This window comes from Natrix helvetica (assembly GCF_964273705.1).
Source record: "Natrix helvetica genome assembly, chromosome: 7".
Lineage (NCBI taxonomy): Eukaryota > Metazoa > Chordata > Lepidosauria > Squamata > Natricidae > Natrix > Natrix helvetica.
In genome coordinates, this window is record NC_138558.1 from 241759 (window position 1) to 269308 (window position 27550).

At 57.3% G+C, this 27550-nt stretch overlaps 2 protein-coding genes across 5 annotated transcripts; one reads left to right on the forward strand and one right to left on the reverse strand.

The window, feature by feature from the left end:
* Positions 1-3562: 3562 nt before the first annotated feature.
* LBX2 (ladybird homeobox 2) lies at positions 3563-6894 on the forward strand (the record flags this gene model as incomplete). The annotated part of the gene is made up of 2 exons (XM_081959896.1): positions 3563-3884; positions 6431-6894. The coding sequence occupies 2 exons, from the start codon at positions 3563-3565 to the stop codon at positions 6892-6894; spliced, it is 786 nt and encodes a 261-aa protein (XP_081816022.1).
* A 9235-nt stretch (positions 6895-16129) lies between these two features.
* TTC31 (tetratricopeptide repeat domain 31) lies at positions 16130-27025 on the reverse strand. Of its 4 annotated transcripts, XM_081959890.1 has the most exons (15): positions 26798-27022; positions 25644-25894; positions 25152-25235; positions 24999-25061; positions 24607-24735; positions 24108-24242; positions 22584-22635; positions 21324-21414; positions 18934-19075; positions 18738-18842; positions 17996-18065; positions 17755-17848; positions 17445-17519; positions 17201-17303; positions 16130-16604 (listed from the first exon to the last, which is right to left on the reverse strand). In XM_081959890.1, exons 1-15 carry the CDS (start codon positions 26892-26894, stop codon positions 16509-16511), a joined length of 1587 nt encoding a protein of 528 aa, XP_081816016.1. In that variant the 5' UTR covers positions 26895-27022; the 3' UTR covers positions 16130-16508. The 4 variants fall into 4 exon arrangements, with proteins under 4 accessions (XP_081816016.1, XP_081816018.1, XP_081816017.1 ...); XM_081959892.1 differs by lacking the exon at positions 24108-24242 and having other exon boundaries at positions 26798-27025; XM_081959891.1 differs by lacking the exon at positions 17445-17519 and having other exon boundaries at positions 26798-27023.
* Between the last annotated feature and the right edge of the window lie 525 nt (positions 27026-27550).

Genomic DNA, 27550 nt, shown 5'->3' on the forward strand with positions numbered 1-27550 from the left:
GGCGGGAGTCTTTCTGGGCGGCGCTGAGATGGAGACCCTTCCGCTTTTCTCTGCCAGCGGCGGGCCGAGGGCTTGAGAAGGGCTGTCTTCTTGTGGCCGAAGGAAAGCGCCCGGGCCCTTCACACGGCGGGGAAGGCCCGAGCAAGGGACCAGCTCCAGAGCTCCTGCCGGAATCTGTCTCGGCAAAAGGAGAAGAATACGGTCCGGTCTCCGACGCTGCCAAAACGTCGAGCAGAGGCTCGTTTTCCAGTCCCCCGAAAGCCTGATGGGCGAAGCAAAGGGAGGGAGGCGAGGAGAGCGGACCGGTGGCCTTTGGCTCCCTTGCACCGAATCGTGTGGATAACTGGGGGCACCTTGAGACGAGAGCACCGGGGGAACCGGCTGGGAAACGTGCAGCTGTCTTGAAGGTCGGTACGCGGACTTTGGGCTGGAGCGCAGCGGTTTAGCTGCGGGGGATCGAGGCCGCTGCAGTCTTCTTGCTCTTTCTCCCGGGGCCCAGAGAGCGCCTTCGGGACTTCTCTCGTCGGTCTCCGCACTTTTGTGGAATAGAGAGCAGATAGAGAGCAGAGCAGGTTAGGCAGGAAGCCGGGAAGCCTCGGCGTGTCTTGCAAATGTTAGAGGGGAAACTCTTCGGACCAAACCCGAAACCGATGCCTGACTAGGACGGTCCTAGAACCCTAGTAGGACCTCTCGGGCACTAGAAATCGAAGAAGACACACGTACAAACGGCATGTGCGTTTCCCACTCTTCCCTTCAAGTCATTGCAGCCGGGACAGCAGCTGCGAAGTTTTCGGTCTTTGTGGAAGACTCTCCACGAGGGGCCACGCCCCTCTCGCCGTCCCCTGCACGGATCTCGTCTCTTCGTACTTCCAAAGGAGCAAAGCCTTTGAAGAAGATAGAGGCGGGGAGGGGGGCAGAGGATGAGAAGGGGTCTGCTGGACCTGCTGGTTTGTTCGCTCTCCTGCTACGGGATGGGGGGAGGGGAGTCAGAAAAATGCGGACGGGCTGCTCTGAGCGGGTCTTGCCTTGTTCTGGTGTAGCGCCAACAGCTCAGGCTGGGCTATACTGGAACAGGGCAATGCAGCTTCCATGCCGTGGGACCTTTGGAGAAAGGGCGCCTGCGTCTCTTGTTTGTTTTGTTTTGTTTTGTTTTTATTGGATTTATATGCCGCCCTTCTCCCAAAGGACTCAGGGCGGCGTACAACATTAAAAAACACACATCCCAAAAGTTAAAAAGAAATTAAATATATATCCAAAAAAACAAATCGAATTTATGGAACAATACATTTAAAAAATGAGTTAAAATTAACAGGCCAGGCCAGCTTGCTGGAAAAGCCAACTTTTTAGGGCGCGTCGGAAGGACCGGGGGTCTTACTTGCCCGCTTCTCCCTTGGAAGATCGAAGGAAGGGTCGCCTCTCCCGCCCCGAGCTAGCGGCCCAAGCTCCATTTGCCCCAAGGACCGGAGGGGGAGGGTGCGTCTGGCCCGGAGAGGGCCTGGCTGGGGGCCTGCGGGACCGCGTTCGCCTGCTGTCGGCTGCCCTGCTCCCTCCCGGCGGTTCTCCAGCCTGCCAGAGCCCTGCCTTCCCTGCTCCCGGAAGACATGGCCTCTCCGCAGCTGGCCGAGGAGGGCACCGGCAGAGGTTTACAAGCTTGCGGGATCATGGAGCTATTTGTCTGAGGTTTTTACGGCCTGCCGGGACGGTGAAATCCAAAACCTGCCAAGAATCCTGCGCTGCGAGTCTTAATCACTCCCAGACGCTGCGCTTTTATGGGCCATTTAGAGCTAGGGAGCCCATAAAACTGCAGGCAAGCAAGAGTCCGGAGCAGGGGAGGAACACGGGGTGCCGCCTCCGGTGGGATGAGAGCGCCCCAAGAGGCCCCTTCCTCGGGGAGGCTGACCCGGCCTCACTACCGAAGAGCTCGGGAGCCGCCCAGCCGCCCTCAGCTTCAGGCAGGCGGCCTTGGGGACTTTGAAAGGCTCTTTATGGCGAAGGGGGGGAGTCGCTTTTTATGACCCCCTTTTACTGGGATATTGCACGTCTGCCTTGCATTAGCAGCGGCGGGAGGGGGGAGGGTTGAGCGCCCATCTGGGCCACAGGCGGCGAGGAATACCTGATCCCCGCGAACCTGAGCAGCGCCGGCCGAGTCTTTGGCCTGGCCCTCAAGGAGCGCAAGAGCGCGAGATCCCCGAACGGACAGCGCAAAGAGGACACCGAAAAGGCGGTGGGAGCCTCAGGCTGGGCGAAAAACGGCAGCAGGGCGTAAACAAATGTGCGGCCTGGGTCCTCTCCTCAGTGCGTCCGGGATCCGCCAGGGCAAGAGCGGAGGTTCCGGTGGAGAGGCGAATCGGCGGAGCCTGCGAGGGAAGGAGCGGGAGCAGGGGGTTGGCAACGGGACCCTCTGACTCCGCCTCAGGAGAAGAAACAACGGCGCAGCTAAAAATAACGAACGTTAAACAAGAAGGTGGGGGCAGGCAATAACTGACCCTTGGGCAACAAGCGGAGTCCCCGGTGCGGCTCTGGAAGGCTGGAGCCAGAGGAAACCGCTGGGAACTGAACAGGATCTCTCCGACGCCAAGCGATTCCTTTGTAAGGCCGGGCGATAGACAGGGCTGGAAGGCTGTAACACGGGACCCAAGAACAGGCGCGCCCCTCCCGATCCCTCCTGCAAAGAAAGGGGGGAGAAAGGGGGCTTAGCCGCTGCATGCTAAGGGCGTTAGGAATGGCCTCCGCCTCTCCAGCAGAGCTAAAGACGTGGATCGGGCGGGACCCGAGCTGCCAGGCCTCAGGGGCTTCCTCCTGGAACGCGACTCGGCGCTGGCCTCACCGAGGGCATTGCGGGCGTTGAGAGCCCCGAAGAAGGGAGCCCGTTCCCTCGCAGAGAGGGAGGGAGGGAGGAGGTGCCCGATCCGCAGGCTCTCGCGGGACTGCCCGGATAAGCAGAGTCCGCATGGAAGGCGCTACCTGGACCGCCGAAGGGGTCTTGTTCCCTCGAGCACACTGCAGCTTGGGAGCGCCAGGGTTGGGGCGCCGGAGCTGAGCAGGTTATTCCGGCCGGTGGTTCCTTCGAGAGCGACGAGGCGGTGGCCTGAGAGCGACGGTGGCCTGAAAAGCGGGGATCCCCTTCCCTTCCCGCCCCGTTCCCCCACACCTCCCCCCACCTCAGACTCAGGAACTTTGCTAACACTTCGCCGCTGGCTCCTCCTACGCCGTGCCCAGCCGATGGTCCAGCCTGTGCGCCTTTAAGGCTGGAGCGCCCGAGTGGGTTTGGTTGCGACTCTACGGGCTCGCCAACGGCGCAGGAGACCCGACGGGCGCCCCACCCCGCGCCACAACAGAGGCGACCCAGAAGGGGGATGGGCGGGTGCATTGTGCCACTCTGAACGCCTAGGCCTGGTCGTGGGCTGCTTAGCACGATCCAAGGCTGGCGCGTCTTGTTTCTTGAGGCCCGAGGGCAGCCTCTTAATGACCCGCAGGGGGTGCTGAATCCTCACCGGCCCGCTCTGCGCTTGGGACAAGCCGGGGCCTGTCCTTCCCCCTTCCCTCCCTCCCTCCCCCGGCAATGACATCCGCGAAGGAAGGGAAGGCTGTTCCCGCGCTGCGGCAGCCGGGCGCAGCAGAAGAGAGGCGCCGGAACCCCCTGGACCACTTCCCTCCCCCTGCCAATTCCAGCAAACCTCTAACACCCTTCAGCATCGAAGACATTCTCAGCAAACCTTCCGGGCATAAAGCCCCTTCCGCCCGCCTGCTGGAAAAGGTTGCCGGCTCAGCTGGAACCCCGCGGAACGGTGTGCCCGCTCCCGACTCTCCGCTCTGCGCCCTGGAGGAGCTGGCGAGCAAGACGTTCAAGGGGCTGGAACTCAACGTGCTTCAGGCGGCCGAAGGTAAGGGCGGCTGACCACGGGAAGGGGTACGGGAAGAGCCGAGTGGGTCAGGCCGTCAGTTCCGCTCCCAACTCGCTCTGCGGGAACCCGGGGGTCTCTTGCTGCAAAGGGCCTGAATGCCTGAAGGAAGCCGGGCTGCTTCCACCTCGCAGTGCCCTGGAAGACCCCATCGCGGCAGCTCTCGGTTTGGAGAAGAAGCGTAGGGCGGCTCGCCTGTCGCCCCACTAGTGATTTGTGGCCGCAGAATTTCTCCCACGTCCCGATCCTCAAAAACAGCCCGGGCGGCGTCTTCATGTCTGCTCTAAGCCGCCGGTAGCCGGCGGATTTCCTCAGGCCGCTGTTCGGATCTGCTCGTTCGGCTGAATCCAGAAGCCCTGCCTCCTCCGACGGTATTCCGCTCCAGACTTTCCAGCGGAGCTTCGCGGGCGGCGGGCGGCGGGCGGGCAGCAAAGCGCTGTGGCAATTGATTCTGGAGCTCCTACCGGGCCGTTTTCTCCGCTCCCGCTGGGCGACCAGAAACAGACACGTTAAGGTCTGTCCAGTCTCAGCGGGAGTATCCGGTAATCCAAGCTGCCGAGCTCGGATGCAAGTCCCGCTAGGTATTGAAGTTGGCCTCCCTTGTTCCCCACCGCTACCCGCTTTCCGACCCTAATTTTTTGTTCCCACATCCAGGGAGCGTGGATCCTGCCCGGCCTCAGCTTGGAGGCCTAGCGATCCACGCCCAGCTCAAATCCGGCCGGGATCAATTGGTCCTTCCCACTTTTAGCCAGAATCTGCATCCACTGTTATAATCTTTTTGTTCTCTAAAACAATTTTCCACCTGAATCTCAGTTTTAATTTTTTATTTAAATCTCTATGTAATTTTTTAAAAAAGACTGATGTTTATTTCATTTAAAATCATCATCGCAATTATTACAATAATAAATATTTAGTATTTTAATTTAATAATAAGCAATATTATTTCAGAACTTTTGAATATGGCCGATATACAATTTAAGATAATAAAACAAAATAATTAACAACAGCACCGATGCTCAGAAATTAGTTTGGGCAGTCAAATTGAGAGATTTCTCCCTGCAAAATCTCCTTCCCAAAGTAAGAATGAAATTGCAAAGACAACTGTGAGCTAGACGAGAGTTTACTGAAGCCGCAACTAGAATTAGTATAATCATAATATATGTTTCCTTACACGGGAAAAGACCTGAATACAACAAAACCAGCATATATATATATATATATATAAAACTTATTTTCCTACTAAACCAAGGAATATTTTGCACCACTCTTCTTCCCTGCTCTGCTTTTATAATTATTTAGCCTTCCGCTATTTTTTTTTTCAAAAGTGTAAATGGAAAAATACCTCAGTTATTTGGGGGGGGGGGTGTTGTTAAAAAAAGGGGGCAGGCAAAATCAGCTGATTTGCGCTTCTTTTCTTCAGTCAATCAAGCTTATTGTAAAGATCTTTGTTTTTCGTTAGGCTCTACTGAAACGCTGTCTTGGGCGGTGTTTCTGCATTTATTCCACGTAAAATGGCTAGAAAATAGAAGGCACAAAAACAACTTCGATTAGCTGGAGAAGCAAGCATTTCAGATACGGGTCAGGAGGTTGAGAAAAATTCTTCGGGAGAGGCCAGCCCTTCGAGTCCTTTACATTCAGAGCAAGTGCGGGATTCGGAAAACAAGAAATCCGAGCGAAAAAATCGCTGCCGGTCGGTCTGAATCCTGCTTTGAGATTTCGGAGAGCGTTTTTTCATATTATAGAATCAATTTCTCTAGGCGCTTTTAACACATCCAAGAGAGGCTTAATCCCTGCGGACCCCTAACCCCGCTGGAGGATCGGGTTCCCAGGGACCGGCGACAAAAACATTTGCCCGGTTAGCGGCTGGGCGGTGGGATCCTGCCAAGCTGGGAGGCCTGGGAAGGCTTTGATCCCTTCCGCCTGAAAGGGGAGAGAGACCAGTGGGTAGAGGCAAGGAATTCTCGCCGGCTCCGCTTCCGAAGGGGCTGCTGCCTCCTAAGGAACGCCTGGGCCTTCCTGGGGTTTTCACCCCAGGCCTTCGAGTGGGTGGGGATTACCCTTCCTTCACGGGCCTCAGTTTGGCTCCAAATGTTCGCATCCAGACCGCTTCGGCCCCGCAATATCGGAGGAGATGTGTTAAAGGGGCCTTTCCTGCGCTCCCCAAAAGGGGTTTCATTTTGAAACAGAAAAGGATTGTAGTCTTCGGTGGGGTTGGAGTTAGGGTGCAGTGACGGTGCTTTTTCCTTCCTGCCCAGGTGCCCCCCCCCAGTTACATACACAACAGAAGGGGGACTTTCGCTCCGGGAGGCGATGCCCGCAGGGGCTTGGACAGAGGAGGAGGAGGAGGAGGGAGGAGGAGGAGAGGCAGCTGGTCTAGGCACTCTAGCGCCCTTCTGAGTCCCCGCTCCGCTTGCCTTGGCCCTGGCGCGGTCGAGAGCGCGGGCAGACCAAGCCCGGGCTCAGAAGGTTGACCAGCCAGCCGGCCAAATTATCTGACGCAAGGCGGCTTCTTCTTGCCTTTCCTGCAGGCCGGGACCAGCTAGGCGCCTTTGGGCCGCGTCCTCCATCGAAAAAGCGGCGCAAGTCGCGCACGGCCTTCACCAACCACCAGATCTATGAGCTGGAGAAGCGCTTCCTCTACCAGAAGTATCTCTCTCCCGCCGACCGAGACCACATCGCGGCGCAGCTGGGCCTGAGCAACGCGCAGGTGATCACCTGGTTCCAGAACCGCCGCGCCAAACTGAAGCGAGACCTGGAGGAGATGAAGGCCGACGTGGAGTCGCTAAAGAAGTTGCCCCCCGCCGCCCTGGAGAAACTGGCCAGCATGCCCGAGCTGGAGCCCCCGGGCGTCTCCGGACCTGCCCGAGCCCGCGGGAGCAACCTCTCCCGCACGTCGCTCCCGCCCTCACCCAGCGCCTCACGCCACACCACGGACCCTTTCTCCGACGGCGAGGAAGAGGAGGAGGAGGAAGAGATCGACGTGGGAGACTGAGGGCCGGTGAGGGGGCAATACGGGAGGGAGAATTGCCTCCTCCAGCTGCCGCCTCCCCCCTTCTTGTCTCTGGATAGCATGGCCGCTTGAGGACTACAAGACTGGGCTACAAGACCGTTCCTATCGCCCCTCCCTCCCCCGGACTGGATCTGTCTCTCCTGGATTCCCGCACCCACTTCCATCCCTCCCCCCATGCACCGCACCTTAAGCGCTCCTCCCATTCCTGATCCGCAATTCCGCGTGTGGTGGACGATCGCCTGGCTCCCCTCCCCGCAGCTTCCCTCCCGCTCTCCTCCCCGCTCCCTTTTTCTCAGTGGAGGGGAAGTTTTGGTGCAATTTTTAAAATTTTAATTTTATTGTTGTTATTGTTATTATTATTCCAGCGCCCCATTGTTCCTGTGGCCACGGCTATTTTATCTGTGAGTTCGTGTCCTTCCTTAGGTGAGGCGCCACAGGGGCACCTACGGAGCAGGAGAGCGGGTGGCAATAGAGCAGATGGCGGCCCGAGCTAGAGTAGCCGCTCGCATCCTTTCGGAGCGGTGGTGAGGCGAAGAAGCGGGCTCTTGAGAGATCCCAGGCCGGCATCGCTGGGTCTGCAACCCAGACTACCGAGCCGGCCAGGAGACCCCTCCAGGAACGGATGGCCACCCCGCCTTCTGCCCTTCCACCGCTGCCCCCCCCCATTTTCGGTCACGTGTGCGTGTACATATTTGGAATAAAGGGGCATACTTGATGCCAAACCCGCTTCCAGCATTTGTGTGCTGACGGAGGAGGAGGAGGAGGAGGTCGGGGTGGGTGGGGAGCCGAAAGCCTAGTTGAAGTTGAAGCGCTGCAAGAGTTCGAGGAAATGGCGGAGGCCAAAGCCACGCAGTGGGGGAGCGGCCGGGAGATCGGGGCCCGACTCTTTCTTGGTGTCGGTAGAGGAAAGGTGGGGAATCCCGTCTGGCTCAGCTGGAGGGGCTCAAAGCCTTTGGAGAAAAGGTCTCGGGGTCTTTGCGACCTCAGGGTTGGCCTGGATCCCGGCTGGGGGGGTTTGCAGGCAGAAAACCGTTCCCAACTGAAGCAGCCTAGCAGGAAGCCAAAGGACGGGGGCGGGGGGGCGGGGAGGGCTTCCTAATGAAGAAAGATGGAGCCGAGCTGAGGCCCCGACAGAAGCTGAGCGGGCGGGGCTCCTCTCCTGCTCCTCCCCACCGCGCCTTCGCCCAGAACAATTCAATTATCAGCCGGGAGCCGCCTCTGCCATCTGCTCCGCCGGTGAAAGAGAGCAACCTTGTCCCACCGAGGACGGAGAAGGCAGGGAGAGACGGCACAAATTGCAGGCGGACTCCCCCAAGAAAGGCGGGGTGAGCAATGCCACAAGCCGGGAGCCAGCCAACCTCTACCACGGAACGCAAGAGCCTACTCCGCGAAGACAAGCCCCAAAGGGGCCCTGGTCCGCCCCACATGTCCCCCTCCCTGACAGGATCGTCAGCGGCTTCGGGACGGGCGACCTTTGCCCGGGGAATGCGGGACGGGACGGCCTTCCGGCCAGTCAGGGCTAGACAGCGGGAGGCGAGGCGGGAAAGCTGCGGCATCCGCGCTTGCGACCTGGCAGAAGGGCTGCGCTAGAAGCCCCCCTCCCCCGTTTCCCACGGAGGGTTGCCGGGGGGGGGGGTCGGCTGCAATCGAAGGGAATGCCTGGAGGGGATGGCTGGAGGAACGCCACAGCTGCCTCAGAAACCAACCCCGCCACCGCCCGCAGGCAGCTCCCCGGTCGCCGTCGTCCCAACGCAGGAGGCCCAGCGGCGCGGAGAATCCCCCGGTCAAGAGCAGCGGAGGTCTTTCTGGATAGCCCTCCGCCAGAAGGACGAGGGCGGGGGTGGGGCGGCTTCCAAAAGCCGAATTTCCCGAAGAAAAAGTCCGGCACGAGCAGCCGGGGTGGAATAAGAGGCCCGACTTGGCAAGAGAACCCTCAGAGGGGTTGCAAGGAAAGCAGACAGGCAAAGTTGTTTTCTCGGCCTGGATCCCCAAAATATGGAAACAGCCAAGCTGAATATTCTGAAATAATTCGAATTGTCCGGCCAAGGGAAGCGCCCGGTTTCTCTACCCAGAACTGCCGGGAGAAGCTGCACAATCCAGCCCCAAAGGGAGGGCCGGGTCGGGCTCTCCTTCGAGGCGGCTGCCTGGCCCTTCCTCGACGTTCAGAGCGTCTGGGGACAGCTCATCACCAGCCCCGGCCGGGTCCTCCGGTCAGGAGGCTTCTTCCTCCTGCTTGCAAGGTGGGGGAGATAAGGGTCGTGGAGCAGGGTCGAGGCCCTCGGATGCTCATGGCTGCCCCAGAAGGAGAAGGACGGGTGAGGCAGAGCAGCAGGAGTTCCACGGGGCAAGTGGGGAGCAGGAAGCCTTTAGGCGTCTCTTTGTTCCACAATGGTTTTGCCCTCAGCAGAAACAAAATGTTCTCCTGGCGTCTCCCTGCAGGTAAATGATGTTCATCGGGCAGGAATGAGTCTGGCACACAGGTGCACATAGGCATCTGTCCAGATGCGCTTTCGTTTCCTTAAGGAGGCAGCCTGTCTGACTCAGGGATTCAAAAGATGTGTGTGTGTGTGTGTGTGTGTGTGTAGGTGCAGTCTCTTGTTAAACTGCTGGAATGTGGAATGGTGGGACAGCGGTGGGTCTTTGGACAGCTCAGGGACCCTCTGAATCCCCCCCTTTCCTGCTGGCCTAAGGGCCTGGCAATAGACTGGCCACATCCCATTATTTCCTTGTTCAGTTCTCTTAATAATGAGCCAAATGTCCTAAAATAGTATTGATTCTCCTCTGGCAAGTCCTTAGTTGGCTAACAAAGGCACAAAGCAAAAGCAGGCTAAAAAAAGCTAAATGCTTAAATAAAGATAAACACTAGAGGGGCTTCCGTGTCCTCCTGCAATGAGAAGGAGGTGGATTGTCACAAATTCTCTGAGGGCCAAGCATAACTTCCCAGAGAGTGCAGATGTTCCCTGACGACCTGGACACCACAAGAGACAGGAAAACGGGTCTTGGACAGCCTTGGGGCAGGGCTCCCCTCTCAATTTGGATCCCTCAGACAGTGAGGCCCTAAGTCACAGGGAGGGAGTGGGGAAGTGACTTTAAAGTTGTCTATGCACAGTTGGCCTGGTTAACTGGCTAAGAGCAGTATTTTGCATGACTCGCAACTTCGGGTTGGCAATATTAGCTGGATACTTGGAGGGCACAGGGACCTCCGCTAAACCAAAGGGGCTTAGGAAGGGCTGCAGCCAGGTGAAAGTGGGCAAAAACAGTCCTTCCCCCAGCTGCTGATCTGCGTGGCTAGAGATAATGGTGTGCCCAAATTCCTGGCCTTCTTTCAAGAAGGAGCCTGCCCTGCCAGGACCTCCTTGACCTGCCTCTGAAATCAAGGCCACCTGTTTCTCTACATCCCCCAGGGGATTTGACTGGGCATTCCAAGGAGTTAACTCTTTCACTGGATGGGAGCGCCATTCCAAAACTCTTGGAACCTCTGCCAGCTGATGCAGATGTTGAATGGGACCAGGTGTGTCCCGAGGGGGACTGGGTGCCAAGAAGGGGCCTGTCCTCCAGGATGCTACCTGGATTTAGCCTGGCATTAAGGGCTGCTGAGACGTCTGCACAGCAAGCCTCCCAGGTGGCCAGGATGCCCTCGGCAATGGCAACCCAAATAGCAGGGAAGCCCTACGAAGGCAGCAACACTTTGCCTGATGCGCGATCCTTAATGTGGCCCAGGAAAGGACGTGGGGCTGAGAAGGAGTTAGGGACCCAAAGTCACCACGGAAGGAGGGGGGGTTGCAGGGGGAGAGAGAGAGCCACGTTAGCCTGCGATGGCCAACGACGGAAGAAGGTGCCTTTCCCAAGGGCTACACTTTGTCGAGAGGCTTGGCGTTTGGGCAGCCACAGCCTTTCTGTTGGGGCCTGACCCTTATCTCCCCAGTCCACGGCTATCCAGAGTCTTTCCTCAGGAGGGGCCCTTGGCAGCCCTTGAGGGATGGCTCCTTAAGGCTGTGGTAGGCGGTACAGGAAGCCTTGTCTTCGATGGAGAACAGGGATTGTCTGAAGCACACCCATTGTTCCACCAAACAGGGCCCCCCTGAGAGGATCTGTCAGTGACAGAGCAAGTCTGGTCTGATTACATGACTGATATTAATCCCTTTGTATCAGCTGAAGCGGGTGGTGGAGGAATGAACTGAAAAGATATTGAACTAAATACAATAAGGACGTGCAAGTAAATAGAGCTGGAAGGGACCTCTTCTAATCCAATGCCCTGCTCGACCAGGAAACCATGTGGCTGCCCGATCTCCTCTTTAAAAGCCTCCAGTGCTGGAGCCCCCACAACGTCTGGGGGGAAGCCGTTCCACTGATTCATTGTTCTCACTGTCAGGAAATTTCTCCTTAATTTTAGATTGATTCGATCTCTCTTTAATAAGCGTTTATCTATTATTTTTGTTCAGCCCTCAGCTGCTTTGGAGAAGCTGCGTTGTCCCCCTCTTCTCTGTGACAGCTCCTCAAATATTGGAAGACTGCTATGGTGTCCCCCCTCCTCTGATGAAAAAGAGCCGTCAGTATTGGAGGAGGAAGGAAAGCTCCTCGTCAACAGAACCCTTGTTGGAAGGGACGTTGGAGATCTTCTGGTTCATCCTCAGATAAAGGCTCTCCAATCTTTGCCTGAAATCCTCTAGAAAGCCCGTCCCCCGCCCGCCCCTACGATCCACGAGGCGGGCTGGTCAGGAAATGCCGCCCGCTCAACCAGGCTTCCATCCGCTGGTCCTTGCACTCCCCTCCCCAGGCAGCCGGACTAGAAACACCCCCCCCCTTCCTCTGCCCGCGGCAGCTGTAAACATTGGAAAGTTGCTGCCAGGATTCGGACCTCTCTTGGAGCGCCCGGGCGGAGGGAGGCCCTACTGGGCCCACAGTTAGTGGAAAGGGACTCCCTGGTGAGCGTGTGCAACCCAAAGCCTCGGGTCGAGCGGGCGAGGGTGCCTCGGGAAGGAGAGCAGTCGCCCCCAAGGGGGAGCCCTGCGCCTCACTTGGCCAGGAGGGGCGAGCAAGGGGAACCCCCCCCTCATGGCCTCCTCTTCTCTGGCCGCTGCAAGAGGGTAAGGCTGGGAGGGGGGGAGGCTGGGCACTGTGTGGCCCTTGGGAGGAGCCGGCGACAAGGGTGAAACGTGCAGGGACACCTGCGAGCGCTGCCTGACTAAAAAGGAAAGCCCAACGGACAGACATTCAGTCGTTGCTCTGCCTCCCGGGATGTTAACGCCCCTCGGACCGAAAGCTGACGGGCAGCCCGGAAGGCGAGCTGGAGGAGCGAAGCCCTCTGTACGCAGCAGTCGAGATGCTCCCGGGCCACAGCGCCTCTCCCGCCGTTGCTCCGCTCGGCGCAGCCGCCGCCGCTTTCCCCAACGGCCGAGTGAGCCAGAGCCCCGGAAAGGCGCTCTCCGCAAGAGCCCTGGGAAGACGCGCAGGGTGCGGGAATCGCTGCCTTCAGCGTTGGGGAACCGGCCGCCTCGGAAGGGCGTCCGATCAGCAATGTGACCGGTGTGTGTGTGTGTGTGTGTGAGAGAGAGCACCCCGTCGCTTGCCTACCGAGCCGCCCCGCGGCTCCGCTCTCAGCCCGGCTCCTTGTCCAATTTTCCGCTTGATTAGCTGTCTCGCTGCTTCCAGACACACTTCGCGGTTGGTATTAATTTTCTCTAACTGGTGATTAATTACTCTTCTCGTGCCCCCTCCGTCACGCGCATGTTAATCCAATTCTCTCGATAGCCGGAGAAGGGCAGGGTCTCCAGCCCCCTCACCTGACGGCTCCCGGGAAGCCCGACCCACCTACGCTTAGCTCCATGAGGGCACCGTCCTCCTCCCCCCCTCCCCGCCTGCTGTTTCCTAGGGGCAGCAAAGGCAGGGTGCGCCCCCCCCCCCGTGGTGAAGTAGTTGCAATAAATCGAAGGCCGCCCTCCCCCCATCTTTCCAGGGCATCAGGCCCTCGCTGACCCTCCCTTTTCACCCAAGGGGCCCATCTGAACGGGAGAAGCTTCCTCCGAGGGCAGCCCTACATAGGGAATTGCAACCTAGGGAAGCCCAACCTTCCCTTCTCCATCAGGGGCTTCCCCAGCCCAGCTGCCCTCCTGACAGGCCAGTTTTGCCCAACCTCAGAAATAATTCCAGGTAGGATGGAGGTGGATGGTGCCCAGGTTCCCCAAAACGGCCAGCTTTGCAGGCCTCAACAGCCACAAGAGCCTTTACTCTTCCCTCGTTCCCCAGGCTTCTTTGGAAGGAAGGGGCCCCATAATCCTTGCAATAAATGGGCTCCTCCTCTAAGCAGAATCCAGGGCAGTTCATGGTATCAGCAGTGGGATCGAGTGACCTGCTCCGGTCAGGTCTGTCCAGGGACCCAGGGGACCCTTTGCGTCCCTGCCTCCCTTGAACCAGCCTGCATAGGAGCAAGTAGAGCAGGGAGAGTAGTGCAGTGTTTAGGTGGTCACCAGGGTAGCTCTATGCCCCGGGGTTGTTGGTGCCTGGTTTAAGTGGTGGCTGCTGGCCCTGAGGCTCGTCCTCCTAGGGAGGCCTGTTGACAGTTCCAGACAGACTGGCTGGCCAGTCCTTTCTCTGGGTGGGATGCAGTGAGTGGGATGGGTGGGCAGGAAGGAAGCCAAAGCTGGAATTGTATCCCGACAACAGATTAACAGAGTTGGTTGGTCATCTAGTCCAACCCCCTGCCCAAGCAGGAGACTCTACATGTGCCTCGACCTAGGATAAGATTGCATGCAGGCTAACCAAGAGAAGGACCAAGGGTGACATAGCAGTCCCCCAATATTTGCGGGGCTGCCAGAGAGAGGAGAGGGTAGACCTACTGACACCAGGACAAGAAGTAACAGAGGGAAACTTACTAAAGAGAGATCCAACCTAGAACTAAGGAGAAATTCCCTGAGGAGGTGAGCAATTCAGCAGTGCAATGACTTGTCTCTAGATGTTGGGGGTGCTTCAACCCTGTAGATTTGTAAGAAATGAATGGTGGAGGGTCATGCTTGGTTAGGGGGTTGGACTAGAAGACCTCCAAGATCCCTGCCAACTGTTCCTTGGTCAAAGTAGAAGAGTAATTTGACCCAGGGACTCTGCAAGTCTGTTGTTACTTGTGCACCTGCCTCTTGCCCTGGGCAGCTGCACCGGAGTTCCTCAGGAGGATCTCTTAGGAAGGGGAGCAGAAATGGGGGTCTTTTGGGCTTCACCCTTCACACTCCCCCCTAAAAGCATGCATTTGGTCTATTTGTCTTTGTGAACAATGAGGTACAGCCACCCACAAGGAATTGCGCCCCCTCCCCAAGGCCACGTAGAAAAGCCTTGTGTGTGCACATGGGCCTCAAGTTCCCCCCCCCCCACCTCTCTCTGGGTCTGAGCGCCCAGGGCTTTTCCTCCTCCTCAGCTCCCCTAAATAGGAGGGACGTAAGGTTTCTTTGTAAAGGATACTGTGACATGAACAGCCATATACACCCAGGAGGTCCTATTTTCGGGGAAACAGGGTACATAATTTTTTAAAAAAATATTCAAAATTTGAAAATAGACTTGAGGAACCTCTACCCATAACCCTGGATTTTCCCAGGTCACTGACCTTACAGCTAATCCTGTAGCTGGAAATGTAAATCATCAGGGGATAAGAAAGAAATAAAATTCCATCTCGGGAAGTCAGGCAGAACGATCAGATTTCAGCTGAACCTGACACAGAAATATGTTTGGCGATTGCCCCTTCCCCCCCTTCCCCCCCTAGGCCATCAGAGACCAGCCAGGCAAATTGACTAAATACGGAGGGAGCCCTGTGGCAGGGCCTAAATTGGCCTTGTCCCAGTTTCACCATCATCAGGTATGAGAGAGAGCCCCTAAAGCCTTCCTGGATGGGCCAAAATGGGGAAGCCCTCGTGAAAGGTCTACAAGGGCAACCCGAATCCATTTTTCAAAATTCATCAGGGGGAAAAAAAAAAAGGAAGTTGCGGGGGGTGTGGGGTGTGGGGTGGGGAGCTCACCCGTCTTCCCCTTCAGGCCAAGTGGCTCAGGGGAGACACACACTCCATGCGAGGAGGACGACAGTTGTGGGAAAGCATTTCTGGGACACCCAGCAACCCCGTCTGGCAAATGACTCCCAAGCAGGTCAGGAGCACTTTTGCCAGCCACGGACCTGCCTCCTTCCTGGCCTTGGTGCAGATCCAGACGAGAAAAGTCCGAGGAGCAGCAGAGAGAAAGTGTTTCCCTCCTGTGGGGCAGACCCTCCAGAGCGGGGCTTGGCCCTGGCCCGCTGCTCTCCCTTAGGGGACTCAGGAGGACCCTAGGCGGCCTCCGTGTTCCCTGGGATGCTGGACTTCTTTCCTTCCCCAGCTGCCTGAAATCCACATCCTGGGAACGGAAATTCGGATACCTGACACGGAGACCCATGAAATTGGGGGTGGGAAACGCAGGACCCGTGGAGGGGAGGGGGGCTGGTGGCAGGCAACGGCAGCTGCTGCCAGGTCAAGCAGCAGGACCCTCCTGATCCCCCAGCAGCACTGAGAGCCTGCGAGGGCTGGGCTGCTCCTTCCCGGGCCTGCTGGGGTGCCAACGGTTCCCTGGAAGGCAGAAGCGGTGTGTGGCGGCTCTTTCAGCGAAGGCCCAGCAGCTCCGGAGATTAGCAGGGCGGCAGGCCTTCCTGGGCCAGTGCCAGGCGCTGGGCAGAAAGATCCCCAGGAGGAGGAGGAGGAGGAGCAAGGCTGGCAGGAGGACTGCCCGAGGTTAGTCCTGCCAGGGAAGAGGGGCCTGGAGGCTCACAGCCAGGAAGACTCAGGAGCGAGGGAGGGTCTCAGCCGAACTGACACAAGGAGGGAGGCCACAGGAGGAAGGTGGTGGGGCAGGGAGGGGAGAATGGACACCACCTAGGCTGATCAGGGACTGGGAAGGGGGACGGACAGCAAGCATGCGTGCAAGAGGAAGCGGCAGCAGAGAGGCCCAGAGGAGAGGAGAGGCTGAGGGCAGAGCCCCTTCCAAGCACGGCAAGGGCCACCGTGTCTGGGGAGGAGGGAATGGTGGGCCCTGTCCCCAGGAGAGGGAGCGGGGGAGGGGGGGAGGACCAGGTGGGTCCAGCTGTGGCTGAAGGGGGTCCACAAGGGAGAGCCCAGCTTCTGACCAAGCCTGGGGCCAGCCGGCCAAAGCACTTGCTGGGGGGGACCAGCACCCTCCACCACAGGGCAGCCCCGAAGGGGGAAAAGCCATGTCTTTTCATACGTTTATTGTGAACCATATAAAAATAAGGCAACCAACATCAGTTCCTGAGCAGGTTGGGGAGACACGGTCCCTCAGTGAAGGCCCAAGGAAAGTCCTCTCGGAGGAGCCCCAGAGCATAAGGGTTTGCAGCTCCTCATTACGGGAGGGAGCCAAATCTGGAACAGCCCCAAAAGCAGACTGGGCCAAGGGCGGCTTCAGAGGAAGGAGGAGCGGCCATGCTCCCAGGTTCCCTCTGGGACTGCCTTCAGGGGCCTTCCTGTCCACAGCAGGCTCCTCCTAGGAAGGCAGCTTCCAGTCGGGCAGGCAGGCAGGGAGGGTCCTCCCGCCTGGGCCCCCAAGAACCTCCATTCAAGCCGTGACCTCTGCCCTCATCCCAGCCCAGGAGAGGCCTTGGAGGGGGCAGCAGTGGCGTATGCGGGGTGCTTCAGTTGCAGAATGAGCTTGCGTCCTTCCACTTCCGCCCCCTGGGAGAAAGGCAAGAGGGAGCCACGGTGAGGGTGGCGCCCCGAGAAGGCAGGGGGAGTGCCTGGAGTGCAACCGCCTCCACACGGGGTGGGCGGGGTGTGTTCCCCCCCTCTGCCCTTTCCCTCCTGGGCACCCCAGAGGGCGTGAAGAGAGCCTTGCTTGCCATGCCCACCGGGGAGAGGACCCGACCAGTGAGCCCCATCCCTGCAGGCTTCCAGAAAGCAGGGAGGGGAAGAGCCTGCCAGAGACCTCCCCTCGGCCCCCCTCCGAGCACCTCTTCGGCTGCCAGAACCAGCTTCTCAAGCCAGCCCTGAAGAGGCCAGCAGCAGCCGAGAGGAGAAGCCACTGGTCTCCCCATCCCCCCCGCCTCCTGCCCCAAGGTTCCATCAAGGGAGATTCCCGACATCAATGCAGAAATGCCAGGGGCCAGGTGGGCTTCCTCTGCAGGCAGCCCTCCAACCCACGGCCGGCACCAGTGGGGGTTGAGACCACAGGAGGCCCAGGCGACCTGGGTGTGTATGTGCATCCAAACCTCCCCCCCCCCCCGAATCCTGACCTCCACCTGAGGGCCAAAGGGGGGGGGGAGGAGCTGCACCTGCAGGGCTGCGTAGGCGGCTTCAGCGGCCTCTTTGTGGCTGTAGTTGACGAAGGCACAGGACTTGCGAGGGAGGCACCGGATGGAGTCAATGGGGCCAAACCTGCCCCAAACAAGGTGGATGTCAAAGTTGGTCTGCCCTGGCAGCCCCCTTACTTCCAAGGGGTGCCTCCCGGTCACCAGAAGGGGGGAAGGAGCCACAAGCCCCCCCCCCCCCCCCATCCTGAAGAGCAGAGCAACTTACGGTTGAAAATAGTGAAGAAGAGTTTGGTGGGTGATCTTGGGTGCCAGGTTGCCCACCCAGACAGCAAACCACCCCCTGCAAGGGAGCACGTCAGTCACCCCCAGGAAGAAGAGGCCCACGCGAGCCTCCACTGACCACCGGGTCTCTCTCCCCTCACCCACCCTGCCTCAAGGGTCTGGGGACCCATCTGCAATCAAGCTTGGACCCTGGCCGAGTGCTTGGCTGTCATTTTGTTACTTCAGATTCCCCCGCAAGCAGAGCCTGGCCCTGCTGGGGATGCTCCCCCTTCCCGGGGCTCCCTGCTCCTCACCTGACTGGGGCCTTTTCAGCCGGAGGTGCCAGCTGAGTGGTGGCAACGGCCTGGGCTGTGCTGTCTGGGCACCGCCGCCCCCCTGGCTGCTTTCCTTGACCGGCAGGGAGAGAGAGTGTGGCGGGTGAGGGCTTGGTCTCTGCACACCTGCCAGGCAGCCCTTGTCCACCCTGTGCCCATCATCAGCCAGGCTTAGCACTGACCGGGGACTGACCTCTGTGCCACCACCCCTCCCACTTACCAGGCAGAGGCAGCTGCGTTTCCACAGGCAGGAGGTCCCGGTCACGGCGGGAGCAGCCCAGCCGGCTCTCCTGCCAAAGAAAGGGCACCGGGTGAGTCTCGGGCAGCTCCTCCACACAAGCGGCCATTCGTTCATTGGTGAAACCAACAACCACCACAAGCCAAAGATGTTTCAGAGGGATGGGGGCTCTGCCTCAGTATCCGGAGAAGCCGGCTGTTCTTGGACGCCATCACAAGAGGATCCCACAGTCTGCCTGGTAGGGGACAGCATTGGAAGCCCAGCATGGCTGGCTTGCTCTCGGCGGAGACCCAGCAATTGTGGCTTGAGGGCAGCCCAAAGTGGCTCACTGGTCAAGCCAAGGAAATGACCCCACTGACCACCTCAAGAGACCGCTGGGGGAGGCTGCTGCGAGCTGCTCACACCCGGAAGGCAGGAAAGAAAATCAGGCATCAGAGCAACCAGCAGGCCGGCCAGCTAAGGAGGCCAGAAGGATGGGCTCAACTTACAGAGAGCGCCTCTTGCCAAGGAGAGCCTGGTTAAGGGAAACGGCTGCAGAAAGGGCCCATCCCTCAAGGGCTCCTGTCCCCCAACACTTCTCCTCCACGGAAGCCCTCAGGTGGCCTCACGGGCCAAAGGCCTGCGCGCCCTGGGAAAACCATCCAGGCAAGCCTGCAGCAGAATGACCCTGCTTGGCCTCAGAGCCGAGCTAGGAAAGGAAGCCCCCTCGCCCCTCCTGGCTCACCAGGGAGTGCTGGATCTGGCACTTCTGAAGCTGGAGGGCTGCATCGCCACAGAAGCCATCCAACGGGAGTAGCTGCTGGAAGGTCCTGGCTGCAGCCGCGTATTGCTGGGGATTGGGGAACAGACAGGAGGGTCGCCTGGAGCCGGAGTCCCCCAGGCCCCTCCCTGCCCCACTCTGCCCCTCCGGCCTGGAGTACCTTGAGGCCCAGGAGAGCCTTGCCCTGGCGAAAGAGGCCTTTGGGCCAGCCCGGCTGCAGGCTCAGAGCGCTCTGGGCATCTCGCAGGGCCTCCGCATGGCTCTGCAGCTTCTCATAGCAGAAGGAGCGGTTCCCAAACAACCTGGGGGGAGAGGGAGGGAAAGAGGTCAGGCAGGCGCTCTACCTCCTAGGGAGTCCTGTCTGCAGCCTCTAACCTCAACCAGATTGTCAACAATAACGGCCAGCCCATTTCTTCTGTAATTTTCTTTACTGAAGGTCCGAGGCTCTTGTTATGCAGAGGGGCTCATTCCAGGTTATTTCTGTTGCTGGTTCTCCAAGGGGCCAGCTTCACCCTTGACCTCTCTGCTCAAGCGTGGGAAGTTTCTCCGGGCCAAGGACAGGCAGGCAGAAGCAGAGTCTCCGCTTCCCTTTGCACAGCGGCTGGGCCCTCTTCTGGAGTCACCAGCCAGCCCGAGAGCCCCAGGGCTAGCCCGGCTTGTCCTCCACTTTTTTAACCCGCCTGCTCTGGCTGGCATTGTCTTAGCTGTGCCCCTGACTCATATCCTTCCCCAGCCGATGGAAGAGACCCAGGGGAAGGCAAAAGCCCGAAACTTTGTTCTTTCTCTACGGCTGCCTTGGAAGCAGAACGAAGGTGCAGCTGAGCGATAAACTAGATGAGGCTGGCGAGGATGCTGAAGAGAAACAGTGCACACTGACATCCAGAGCAGTCGGCAAAGACCTCCCATCTTGAAAGGCTGATTGCCCTGATGCCTGGCCTCCTCCTCCTCCCACCGAGGACAGAGCAGGGATACAAGCCAAATTATCCCAGGCTTTCTGACCACTACAGACCTAAGATGCAGGCCTCTGTCCAGGTGGGGAGAGGGTAAGATGAGAGGCCCTTTGGGGCTGCTCCTCCTGAACCATCAGGAATGTTCTCCTCCTCCTCCTCCTCTCCCCTCCCTTTGCTGGAGCTTACCCAGAGGGGGGGAAAGGGGGTGGAAAGCACCACACTCCTCTCTAAATCGCAGTTCTTAAAGTGCTTTTCCAATAAACAGGTTGCACTGGCAGCATCCTTCATTTAACAAACTAGATGCCTTTTTATTTATCTGTATTTCTTAACACCCCAAATGCAGAGTCGCCTTGCAGCAGCGAGGTGCCTTATTCCCTCCCTGGCTAGATCACACAAAAGCCTTCTCACTGCCCCAAAATGCTTCCAGCTCCTTTCAGTATTTCCATGCCAGCCCAGAAAGGGGGAAATAATTCTTTCCTGAACTTTGGTCAAGCTTTCCCTGGGACTCTCCATCTGTCCTCCCCAAGTCCAGCTGACTCTGCAGGGCTCCCTTTCTGATGATACTGATACTGCTGGGTCCTCCCGTCTCCAGGGAGCCCCTCCCTCAACCCTCCCTGGATCCACCCAGCACCAACAGAATACCAACCCCCTCCAACAACTCCCTCCGTCTCCCAACAGATCTGCCATTTTATGAACCTCCACCAAGCTAAATCAGGCCCACACCAATGTGCCTTGGTCAGGCAAGCAGCTCTCTACAAAGCACATTCTGGAGTTTGCCAAACAGCCAAATCCTTAACCTCAAGGTCAGCCAACCACGCCAGGCACCCTGGCCCCTGCCCTCCGCTTCTTAAGGCACTTAGTCCCCCTTGGACAATCCCCTCCAATCGGGTCACTCGGTCGGTCGGAGGGAGATGAGGCAGGTCCTGGGGGCCCTTCTCTTGCTCCCATCCCTGGGACAGTCAGCAGGAGTGGAGAGCAGCCCGCCATCGCCCCCTCCAGGCCGCAGGTCTTCCTTCCCACCTTTTCAGAGAGGGAAGAAGAAGAAGAAGCAAAGCAGACTCCGTCCTCCCTGCAGCCCCAAGGGGACCGACTGGTGTGCTCAGAAAGGCTTCCCAAGGCAGGCAGGAGGGGAGGTATGAAGCAAGAGGGCAGTTTTAATTGAATCGTGCTAAGGACGACACAACTGTTTCCTTAGAATGCACGAGGAAGACTTTGCCGCCGCCACCATCCTCCTCATCCTGGCCATTAACAGGAATCTCACCCCACTTGGACCCAGGAGCGGAATACTTATCATGGTTTGTGGGAGGCAGGAGGAAAGCCCAGGTAAGTCTACAAACAGGCAGGAGCTACTTGTTCCACAAAGTGTGTTACACACGAGCCTCCCTCGGCCTGGGCTAGATGCCCCCAGAAGCCAAAGCTTCTCCCCGCCCTGAGCACCTCTTCTCAAGGCCAAATTCAGCCTGAACAGTTGCCTGCACTGGGGAGAGAAGGAAAAGGCTTGAATTCAAGCCCAGGTGCACCGATTCCACCCAGGGCCAAGGACGGCAGCAGAGGCGGGTGGAGGCAAGGCTGCCCAGTCCCTCCAATAAGCCGAGCTCACCTGTATTCCTGGGGGTTCAGCTTAATAGCTTCTGTAAAGAGGAGCACGGCCTCATGAAAGAGCCCCTTCTTTGCAGCTTCATTTCCACAATCTGGAGCAGGAGAAAAGGGTGACTTAAAACGAGGAAATCATAGATGTGGAATTAACCTTCTGACCGTTTAGGCGAAAGCCGGGCAGTTCCCCAATGCCTTTGCATAAGCTCCAGGACCCACAGTCCTCCAGATGGGAAATGCAGGACAACCCTGTCATATAGTGGACGCCCAAGTAGACTTTTTAGAAAAAGAAAAACAGGCTTCCACAGGAAATCCATCCGGGTTGACCCACTTTGAATAATAACCCTGTCCATGACTGATCTCACCCCACCACCGTTACATGCATCCCTCCGACTTACCCAAATGTCCTGCCCAGCCGTCACCTGACCCAGACCAATGCTCTACTCTACAAGCAAGACGGCTCACAAAGGACCCTGCAACCCTGTGCCCTTCCAACACACAGCCCTCTCATTGGAAGGGACTGTGAAGCCCCCCCCCCCAAAATCAAACCCAGCCCAGGAATCTGAAATCTGACCGAGTAACTCTCTAGCTCCCCTTGAAGTGGGGCCATTATCGCCCCCAGCCATCTGTTCCCAATCTCTTTGTGGGACTTAAGCTTTGAGCCCCCCCATCACCCCCACTGACTTCCTCTGAATAGAACTGGCCGTGGTAGCTGAGCCAAAGGTGTCTGAGTGAGGCAGAGTCAGTTGAGAGACAAGAGCTTTCTGGGATTGCACAGTAGAAGCCATCCTTCTGCAGAGGTGGCCAAAACCTCCATTGGCTTCTTTGCAGCGATATCCCATGACTGGCTCATATTCCATCTGCCATCTAATACTATTCTAAAACAGTTTCACTATTATTATTATCAAGCCGGGACCTCTACTCTGCAAGCATGTGTTTGATCTTTGTTCTTTCCATGGAGGGTTTGTTTAAATTTTCCTTTTTTTAAAATTTCAGCTCATTTCCCTACCTTATCTAAGTAATTTTAAACTTCATTCTGTCTTCTAAGAAATTCTCTCCCTTAATTTTACGTCATCTGAAAACATGACAAGCATTTCCTATCGCTTCATTCTATTTCCTAAGGGACCCAGAATTAAAGTTTGCAGCACCCCAATTTCTCCAGTATGAGGAGGAACTGCCAAATCCAGGAAGCGGCCTGCTTGGGCAGGCATGGAAAGGCCACAGCAGCTCAGCTTCGGTGAGAAAGAAAGCGCTTCCAGCCGCTCACCTGCCAGCGCCAGGCTCTGCTCCACTGGAGTCAACTGGAGCTCTGAAGGCTTCTGAAGATGGAAGAAGAAGGAGGAGGAGGAGGAGGAGGAGACACCTGACATTGCCATCCAGCCTGCCCCATGGCTAACATGAGGGGTTGTAAGCTTCCCCGGATACTATTTTTATATTATTTTTGTGGGCTTAGGTTGTTTTACTGGTTTTGTTCCTTTTTGTGAGCCACGCAGTTGTCATGTGTATGAGATGGCTGGCCACAAATTTATGAAAGATAAGACAGAGCAGCCCTTGAAACCATACATTTCTCCAATTCTGCTGAACAGAAGTGGGAAAATAACCGCACCCCCAATGCACAAGGACTCAAATTCAGGACTGCAGATTTCATTCCCGGAATTTCCACAGGGGGCGCCATCAAAAAAAAAGGAAGACTTGAGTATTTTCACGCTGGATAGGTAGCAGAGTAGACCAGGCACACCTGGAGATCATCAGATTAGGAGGCTGGTTTCCGGAAGACAGGAAATAATTCACCAAATGTTGAATTTTGAAGTTTATTTTTATCTCGCCTTTATTACTTTACTCACGGCAGCCAACGTACACAATCCTCTTCCTCCTATTTTCCCCATAACCACCCCCCTGTAAGTTGGGTTGAGCTGTGAAAGAGGGATTGGCTCAGTTACCCAGCCGACTTTCACGGCTAAGATGGGACTAGAACTCCGGGTCTCCCAGTTGCGCCTCATGCCTTCACCACCCGTATTCCTTCTGTCCCTACCCGGAATCAAGGAGGAGCTTATGAACCGGCCCTAATGAGGGGGACACATGAGACTCTACCAACCAGCCACAGACCTGAATGGGGAGCGAGAGCCGGCCGGCCATTAAGGCAGCATGGATTTAAAGGCTCAAAAGTCTGCATTCAACTGGGCTTTCCCTGATGCAGTCACACGCTTCCTTTCAAATCCTGTAAGCTGGTAAGAGAGAGAGAGAGAGAGAGACTGGCTTTGTAGCCAATCGAAACCATCGGTTTGCTTTGCAACGGCAGCGCAATAGGCGAGATCCACGGAAAATCGTGCAAGGATTTTCCAACACTGAAGAACGTAGAGAAAAGAGCAAGTAAAATGCTTCTGGGGCAGGAGGAGCATCGCTCTTGGGAAAAACAGCCACGTTTTAGATTCTTAGCTTTGGACAAAGGGTGGTCGATCAATGTACACATGGCATGGGGAAATTAGAAGCCTTCTCCCCCTCTTCCCCCTTCTACAGCTCAGAGCATATGAGCCAAGGTGAAATCTTACAGCGACTGGAAAGTCCCTTCCTAAATGACAGAGCGCCAGCTGCAACAGAAAACGGGGTCATGGAAAAAATGGACACTGAGGGCTGCCAGTAAGAGATGCTCCCTTTCAGATCAGCATGTGGGAAACAGGAAGGGTGGGGTGTGTGTGTGTGTGTGTGTGTGCGCGCACGCGCCAGACTGACTCCCTTCAGAAAAGGGGACTGGAGAGCACTTGGCCCGGCACCAGAACATGAGCCCTCTCACCTCTTCCTTTTGCTTCGTCTCTGCCTTTCTCTCCCTGGGGTTTTTTCCTCCTTTCTTTTTCCTTGGGAGCAGGGACTGGGCATCTACCTTGTGGCGAGCTTTGGAAACAAAAGTGCTGGAGAAATCCAGCTCCTCCTGTGGGGAAGAGATGGAAGGCAGCAACTCAAGACATCCCGGACATCCCTTTGGAAGGAAAATGGAACCAGCACTGCCACCACCTTATATGATACCCAAACCAGGGAGCCTAACGTGGCCAAGGCCATCTTGCTGCAGTTCTAATGGTTTGGTGGTTGGTGAAGAATTAGCATTTTCTCTGCCTGCACTTCAAAGCAGGGATCAAACAAACAAAGAAGCCAGACGGGACCAGATACCTTCAACACCCCCACCCCCACCACCCGCCCCAACTAATATGCTTCCTGTATCAGTTGAAATCTCAAAACAGACTCTCAGCCTCCTTGTGGACTGCTTTTCCCCTGTCCACTCACTGGCCCAGGCTCACCTCTGCCGTCTCTACCTCCTCCGTGCTCCTGCTGAGGCTCCTGTCTGGGGAGGCTTCATTGAAACTCCCCTCTGAGTCAGGGATACCATCATCCAAAGTTCCCTCATCTTGTCCAGCTGAAGATTTATTCTATGGAGAGAAAAATAAAACCTTGAAGGATCTAGAAACTAACCTGCCCTTTGGACAAATGAGTTGGGATATTTGCAGAGTTGGAAACCAGCACATTCTGCTCAGATCTCTGTCTGAGCAAAGTGATTTGCTGGAGTGTCACAAGACTGGCACTGGGGGCAATTTCTGGGGCTACTCTGTGATTAAGGCTGAGCTCCACCTACCCACGGCAGGCAGGAGACCCACTGGGAACAGCTTCCAGGGCAGCCAGACGATACACTCACCGCTTCACTCTTTGCCTTTAGCTCCAGTTTCCGCTTCTCCTGCCTCTTCCGGTCCTTCTGTCTCTGAGGATAAGGATAAGAGAGCATCAGTTTCCCAGCCACTCAGCCCCCCTCCCCTTCCAAGAGGCAAATGGGCCACACTGGCACGGTTACCTTCTTCTTCATCCGTTTCTTCTCAGCCTTCTTCTTGAGGCTTTCCTCCTCAGCGACCAGCAATTTCGCATTCCGCTCAGCCTCCTGAAAGAGAGCAGGGACAAGCCTCCTCATCCACCAAGCTGCCCACCATCACAGCACACGGCTGTCTCCCAGGAGCAGTGGAACAAGGAGCAGATGGGAAGACAAGGGACCCCATGGTCCGAGGGCTACTTCTGGCCATTGCCTGGCCCCAAGGATAATGTTCCAATAAGTAAGCAGCAGCACCACAGAAATAAACAAAATCTAACTTCATTAGAGAAACCAGAACAATGAGTGGGATTCTTCCTTAAATAGGCCACAACATTTCACATTTTAACAATGTTGATTCAGCAGCAGTTTCTGGAACCCTCTGGGAAGTGGCTTTGTTTAGATCAAAAGCTACCAGGGAATGTGCTAATTCAGACCTGGGAGCTTCCAAAGGTGAAGCGGGTCAAATGAGCACTGACTCACCTCAGCTGTAATTTGCGGTTTCTGGGGCAAAGCGAAGCCCAAAAGAGTAACGTCCAGATGGCTGCTTAGGGGAGAGAGAGATGCAGAAGGCGGGCAAAGAAAGGCCCTCCGAAAACCGCAGAATGTGGTGTAAGGACTATTCTGAATGCCGTCACTGTCGTCGTCTTCCTCTGCTTCCTCACTGCTGTCTTCCCAGTTCTCATGCCTCGCATAGTTAATCACACTATACCAGTAAGGCTCTCCATTCAAATCTGAAAGGGGACCACAAGAGGCTCGAGTAAGCCCATCTGATTGAAGCCTTGAAGCCATCCTCAGCCGTCCAGTCTTGGCCAACAGAAAGGAATGTGGATCTGACCTTGCGCAGGGAAGGTGGGCGGAAACATTACAGACTCGCCCGGTTCCCTAGAAGATGGAAAGCGTGAGGAAGGTCAGTCAAAATAACCCTGCCTTTCTTTTGTTTAGTGGACTATGGCAGACAGAAACCTGGAGAAGATTGTCTCATTTTGTTCCCTACAACCATTAGAAGCATTTCTGGAGCCCCTGCAGGTTGTTTCTTGATCTGGCCTTGCTTGAACCCTGTAAAGTCTGTATCAACAGTCAAAGCCTCATTGATAAAGTTGAATGCAGACACAGAAACATTATAGTCTTTGGGCACAAGAAGTCCTCTTGTTACTTTGGGTAGCTGAAACAAGCCAAGCAATTCCCAAAAGTGGGCAGTCAAACATTCTTCTTGGCTGGCCTGCGAATGAGACGCCAGAAGGCCTTTTATTTTGCTTTCAAAGGCACCAGGGTTACCCCTCTCCCTCCAGGGTTATCCCCGTTCTCCTTTGGCTTCTTGTCCACCTTCTCCGGTTCTAAAGGCCCGAGAGCCTCCAGGGCCCCGTTGGAGGAGAACCGATTTCTATTCCTCCTTTGCTTTTCTACCAAGCCTGAGGCTGCCATCCCGCCGCTCTTTCCCCGCAACCGCAGCCCTGCGCCTTCCGAGACCTTCGCCCTTCGCTCGGCTCCCCGCGGCTTCCCTGGTGGTAGCGACAGTCTCGCCTGTCTCGGCCGGGCCCTTCCTGCAAGCCCTCTTCCGCTCCGCCCGGCTCCCCCGCGGCTCTGCCCGCCTCGCCTCCCGCGAACACCCCGCGCCTCGCCCCGCCCCCGCTCACAGGGGCAAGGCTGGCCCCGCTGCCACCGCCGGACAGGGCGCTCGCCCCCCTCCTCCTCCTCCTCCTCCTCTCCTTCCCCGATCGCCAGCCGCTCCATGATCCCGCCGAGAAGGGAAGCGGCCAGCGGCAGCGCGGCGCCTCTCGAGGGTCCCCCTGGCGGAGAGGAGCGGCGCGGGCAGAGGCAGCCTTTCCTCCGGAAGCGGAAGGCGCGCCCTCTTTCCGGCAGTCAGCGAGAGGCCGCCCGTCTGGCTCGGTGGCGGGGAGAGGGCGGGGCCAACTGGGTGAACGCGCGGGAGCATGCGCAAAGAACGCCTGAGGGGAGGGGGCCTGGCAAAGGCGGCGGCGACCGCAAGAACCAGGAGAGGCGCCGGTTAGAGTAACGGGCGGCAGGCGGATGTAGACACAGACAAGGCCGTCGGTTCTACTCCCCCCCCCCGAACACCCCACGGGGTCCGCTCTTCAGGGGTCCTTGGGGGGCGGACAGGCGGCATCGCCCCGGGAGAGGGCGGCGCCCTCGGAAGGCTTCACTTCAGCCCCCGGAGGCGCCACTCCTAGCGGGCGGACGAGAAAGAGGATCTCCCTGACCGGGCGGAGTGTTGCGTGTGGAAGGGCCGCCGGCTGCTTCTATGCCAGCAGCCAAGAGCCTCAACCGCAGCAGCCCCAGATTCCCTGCGTGGGAACCGAAGGGCCTCCTGGACTGGCACCACCTGCCCTGCCCCCAATGCCATCCCAGCAAAGCAGCTCTTCCAGGCC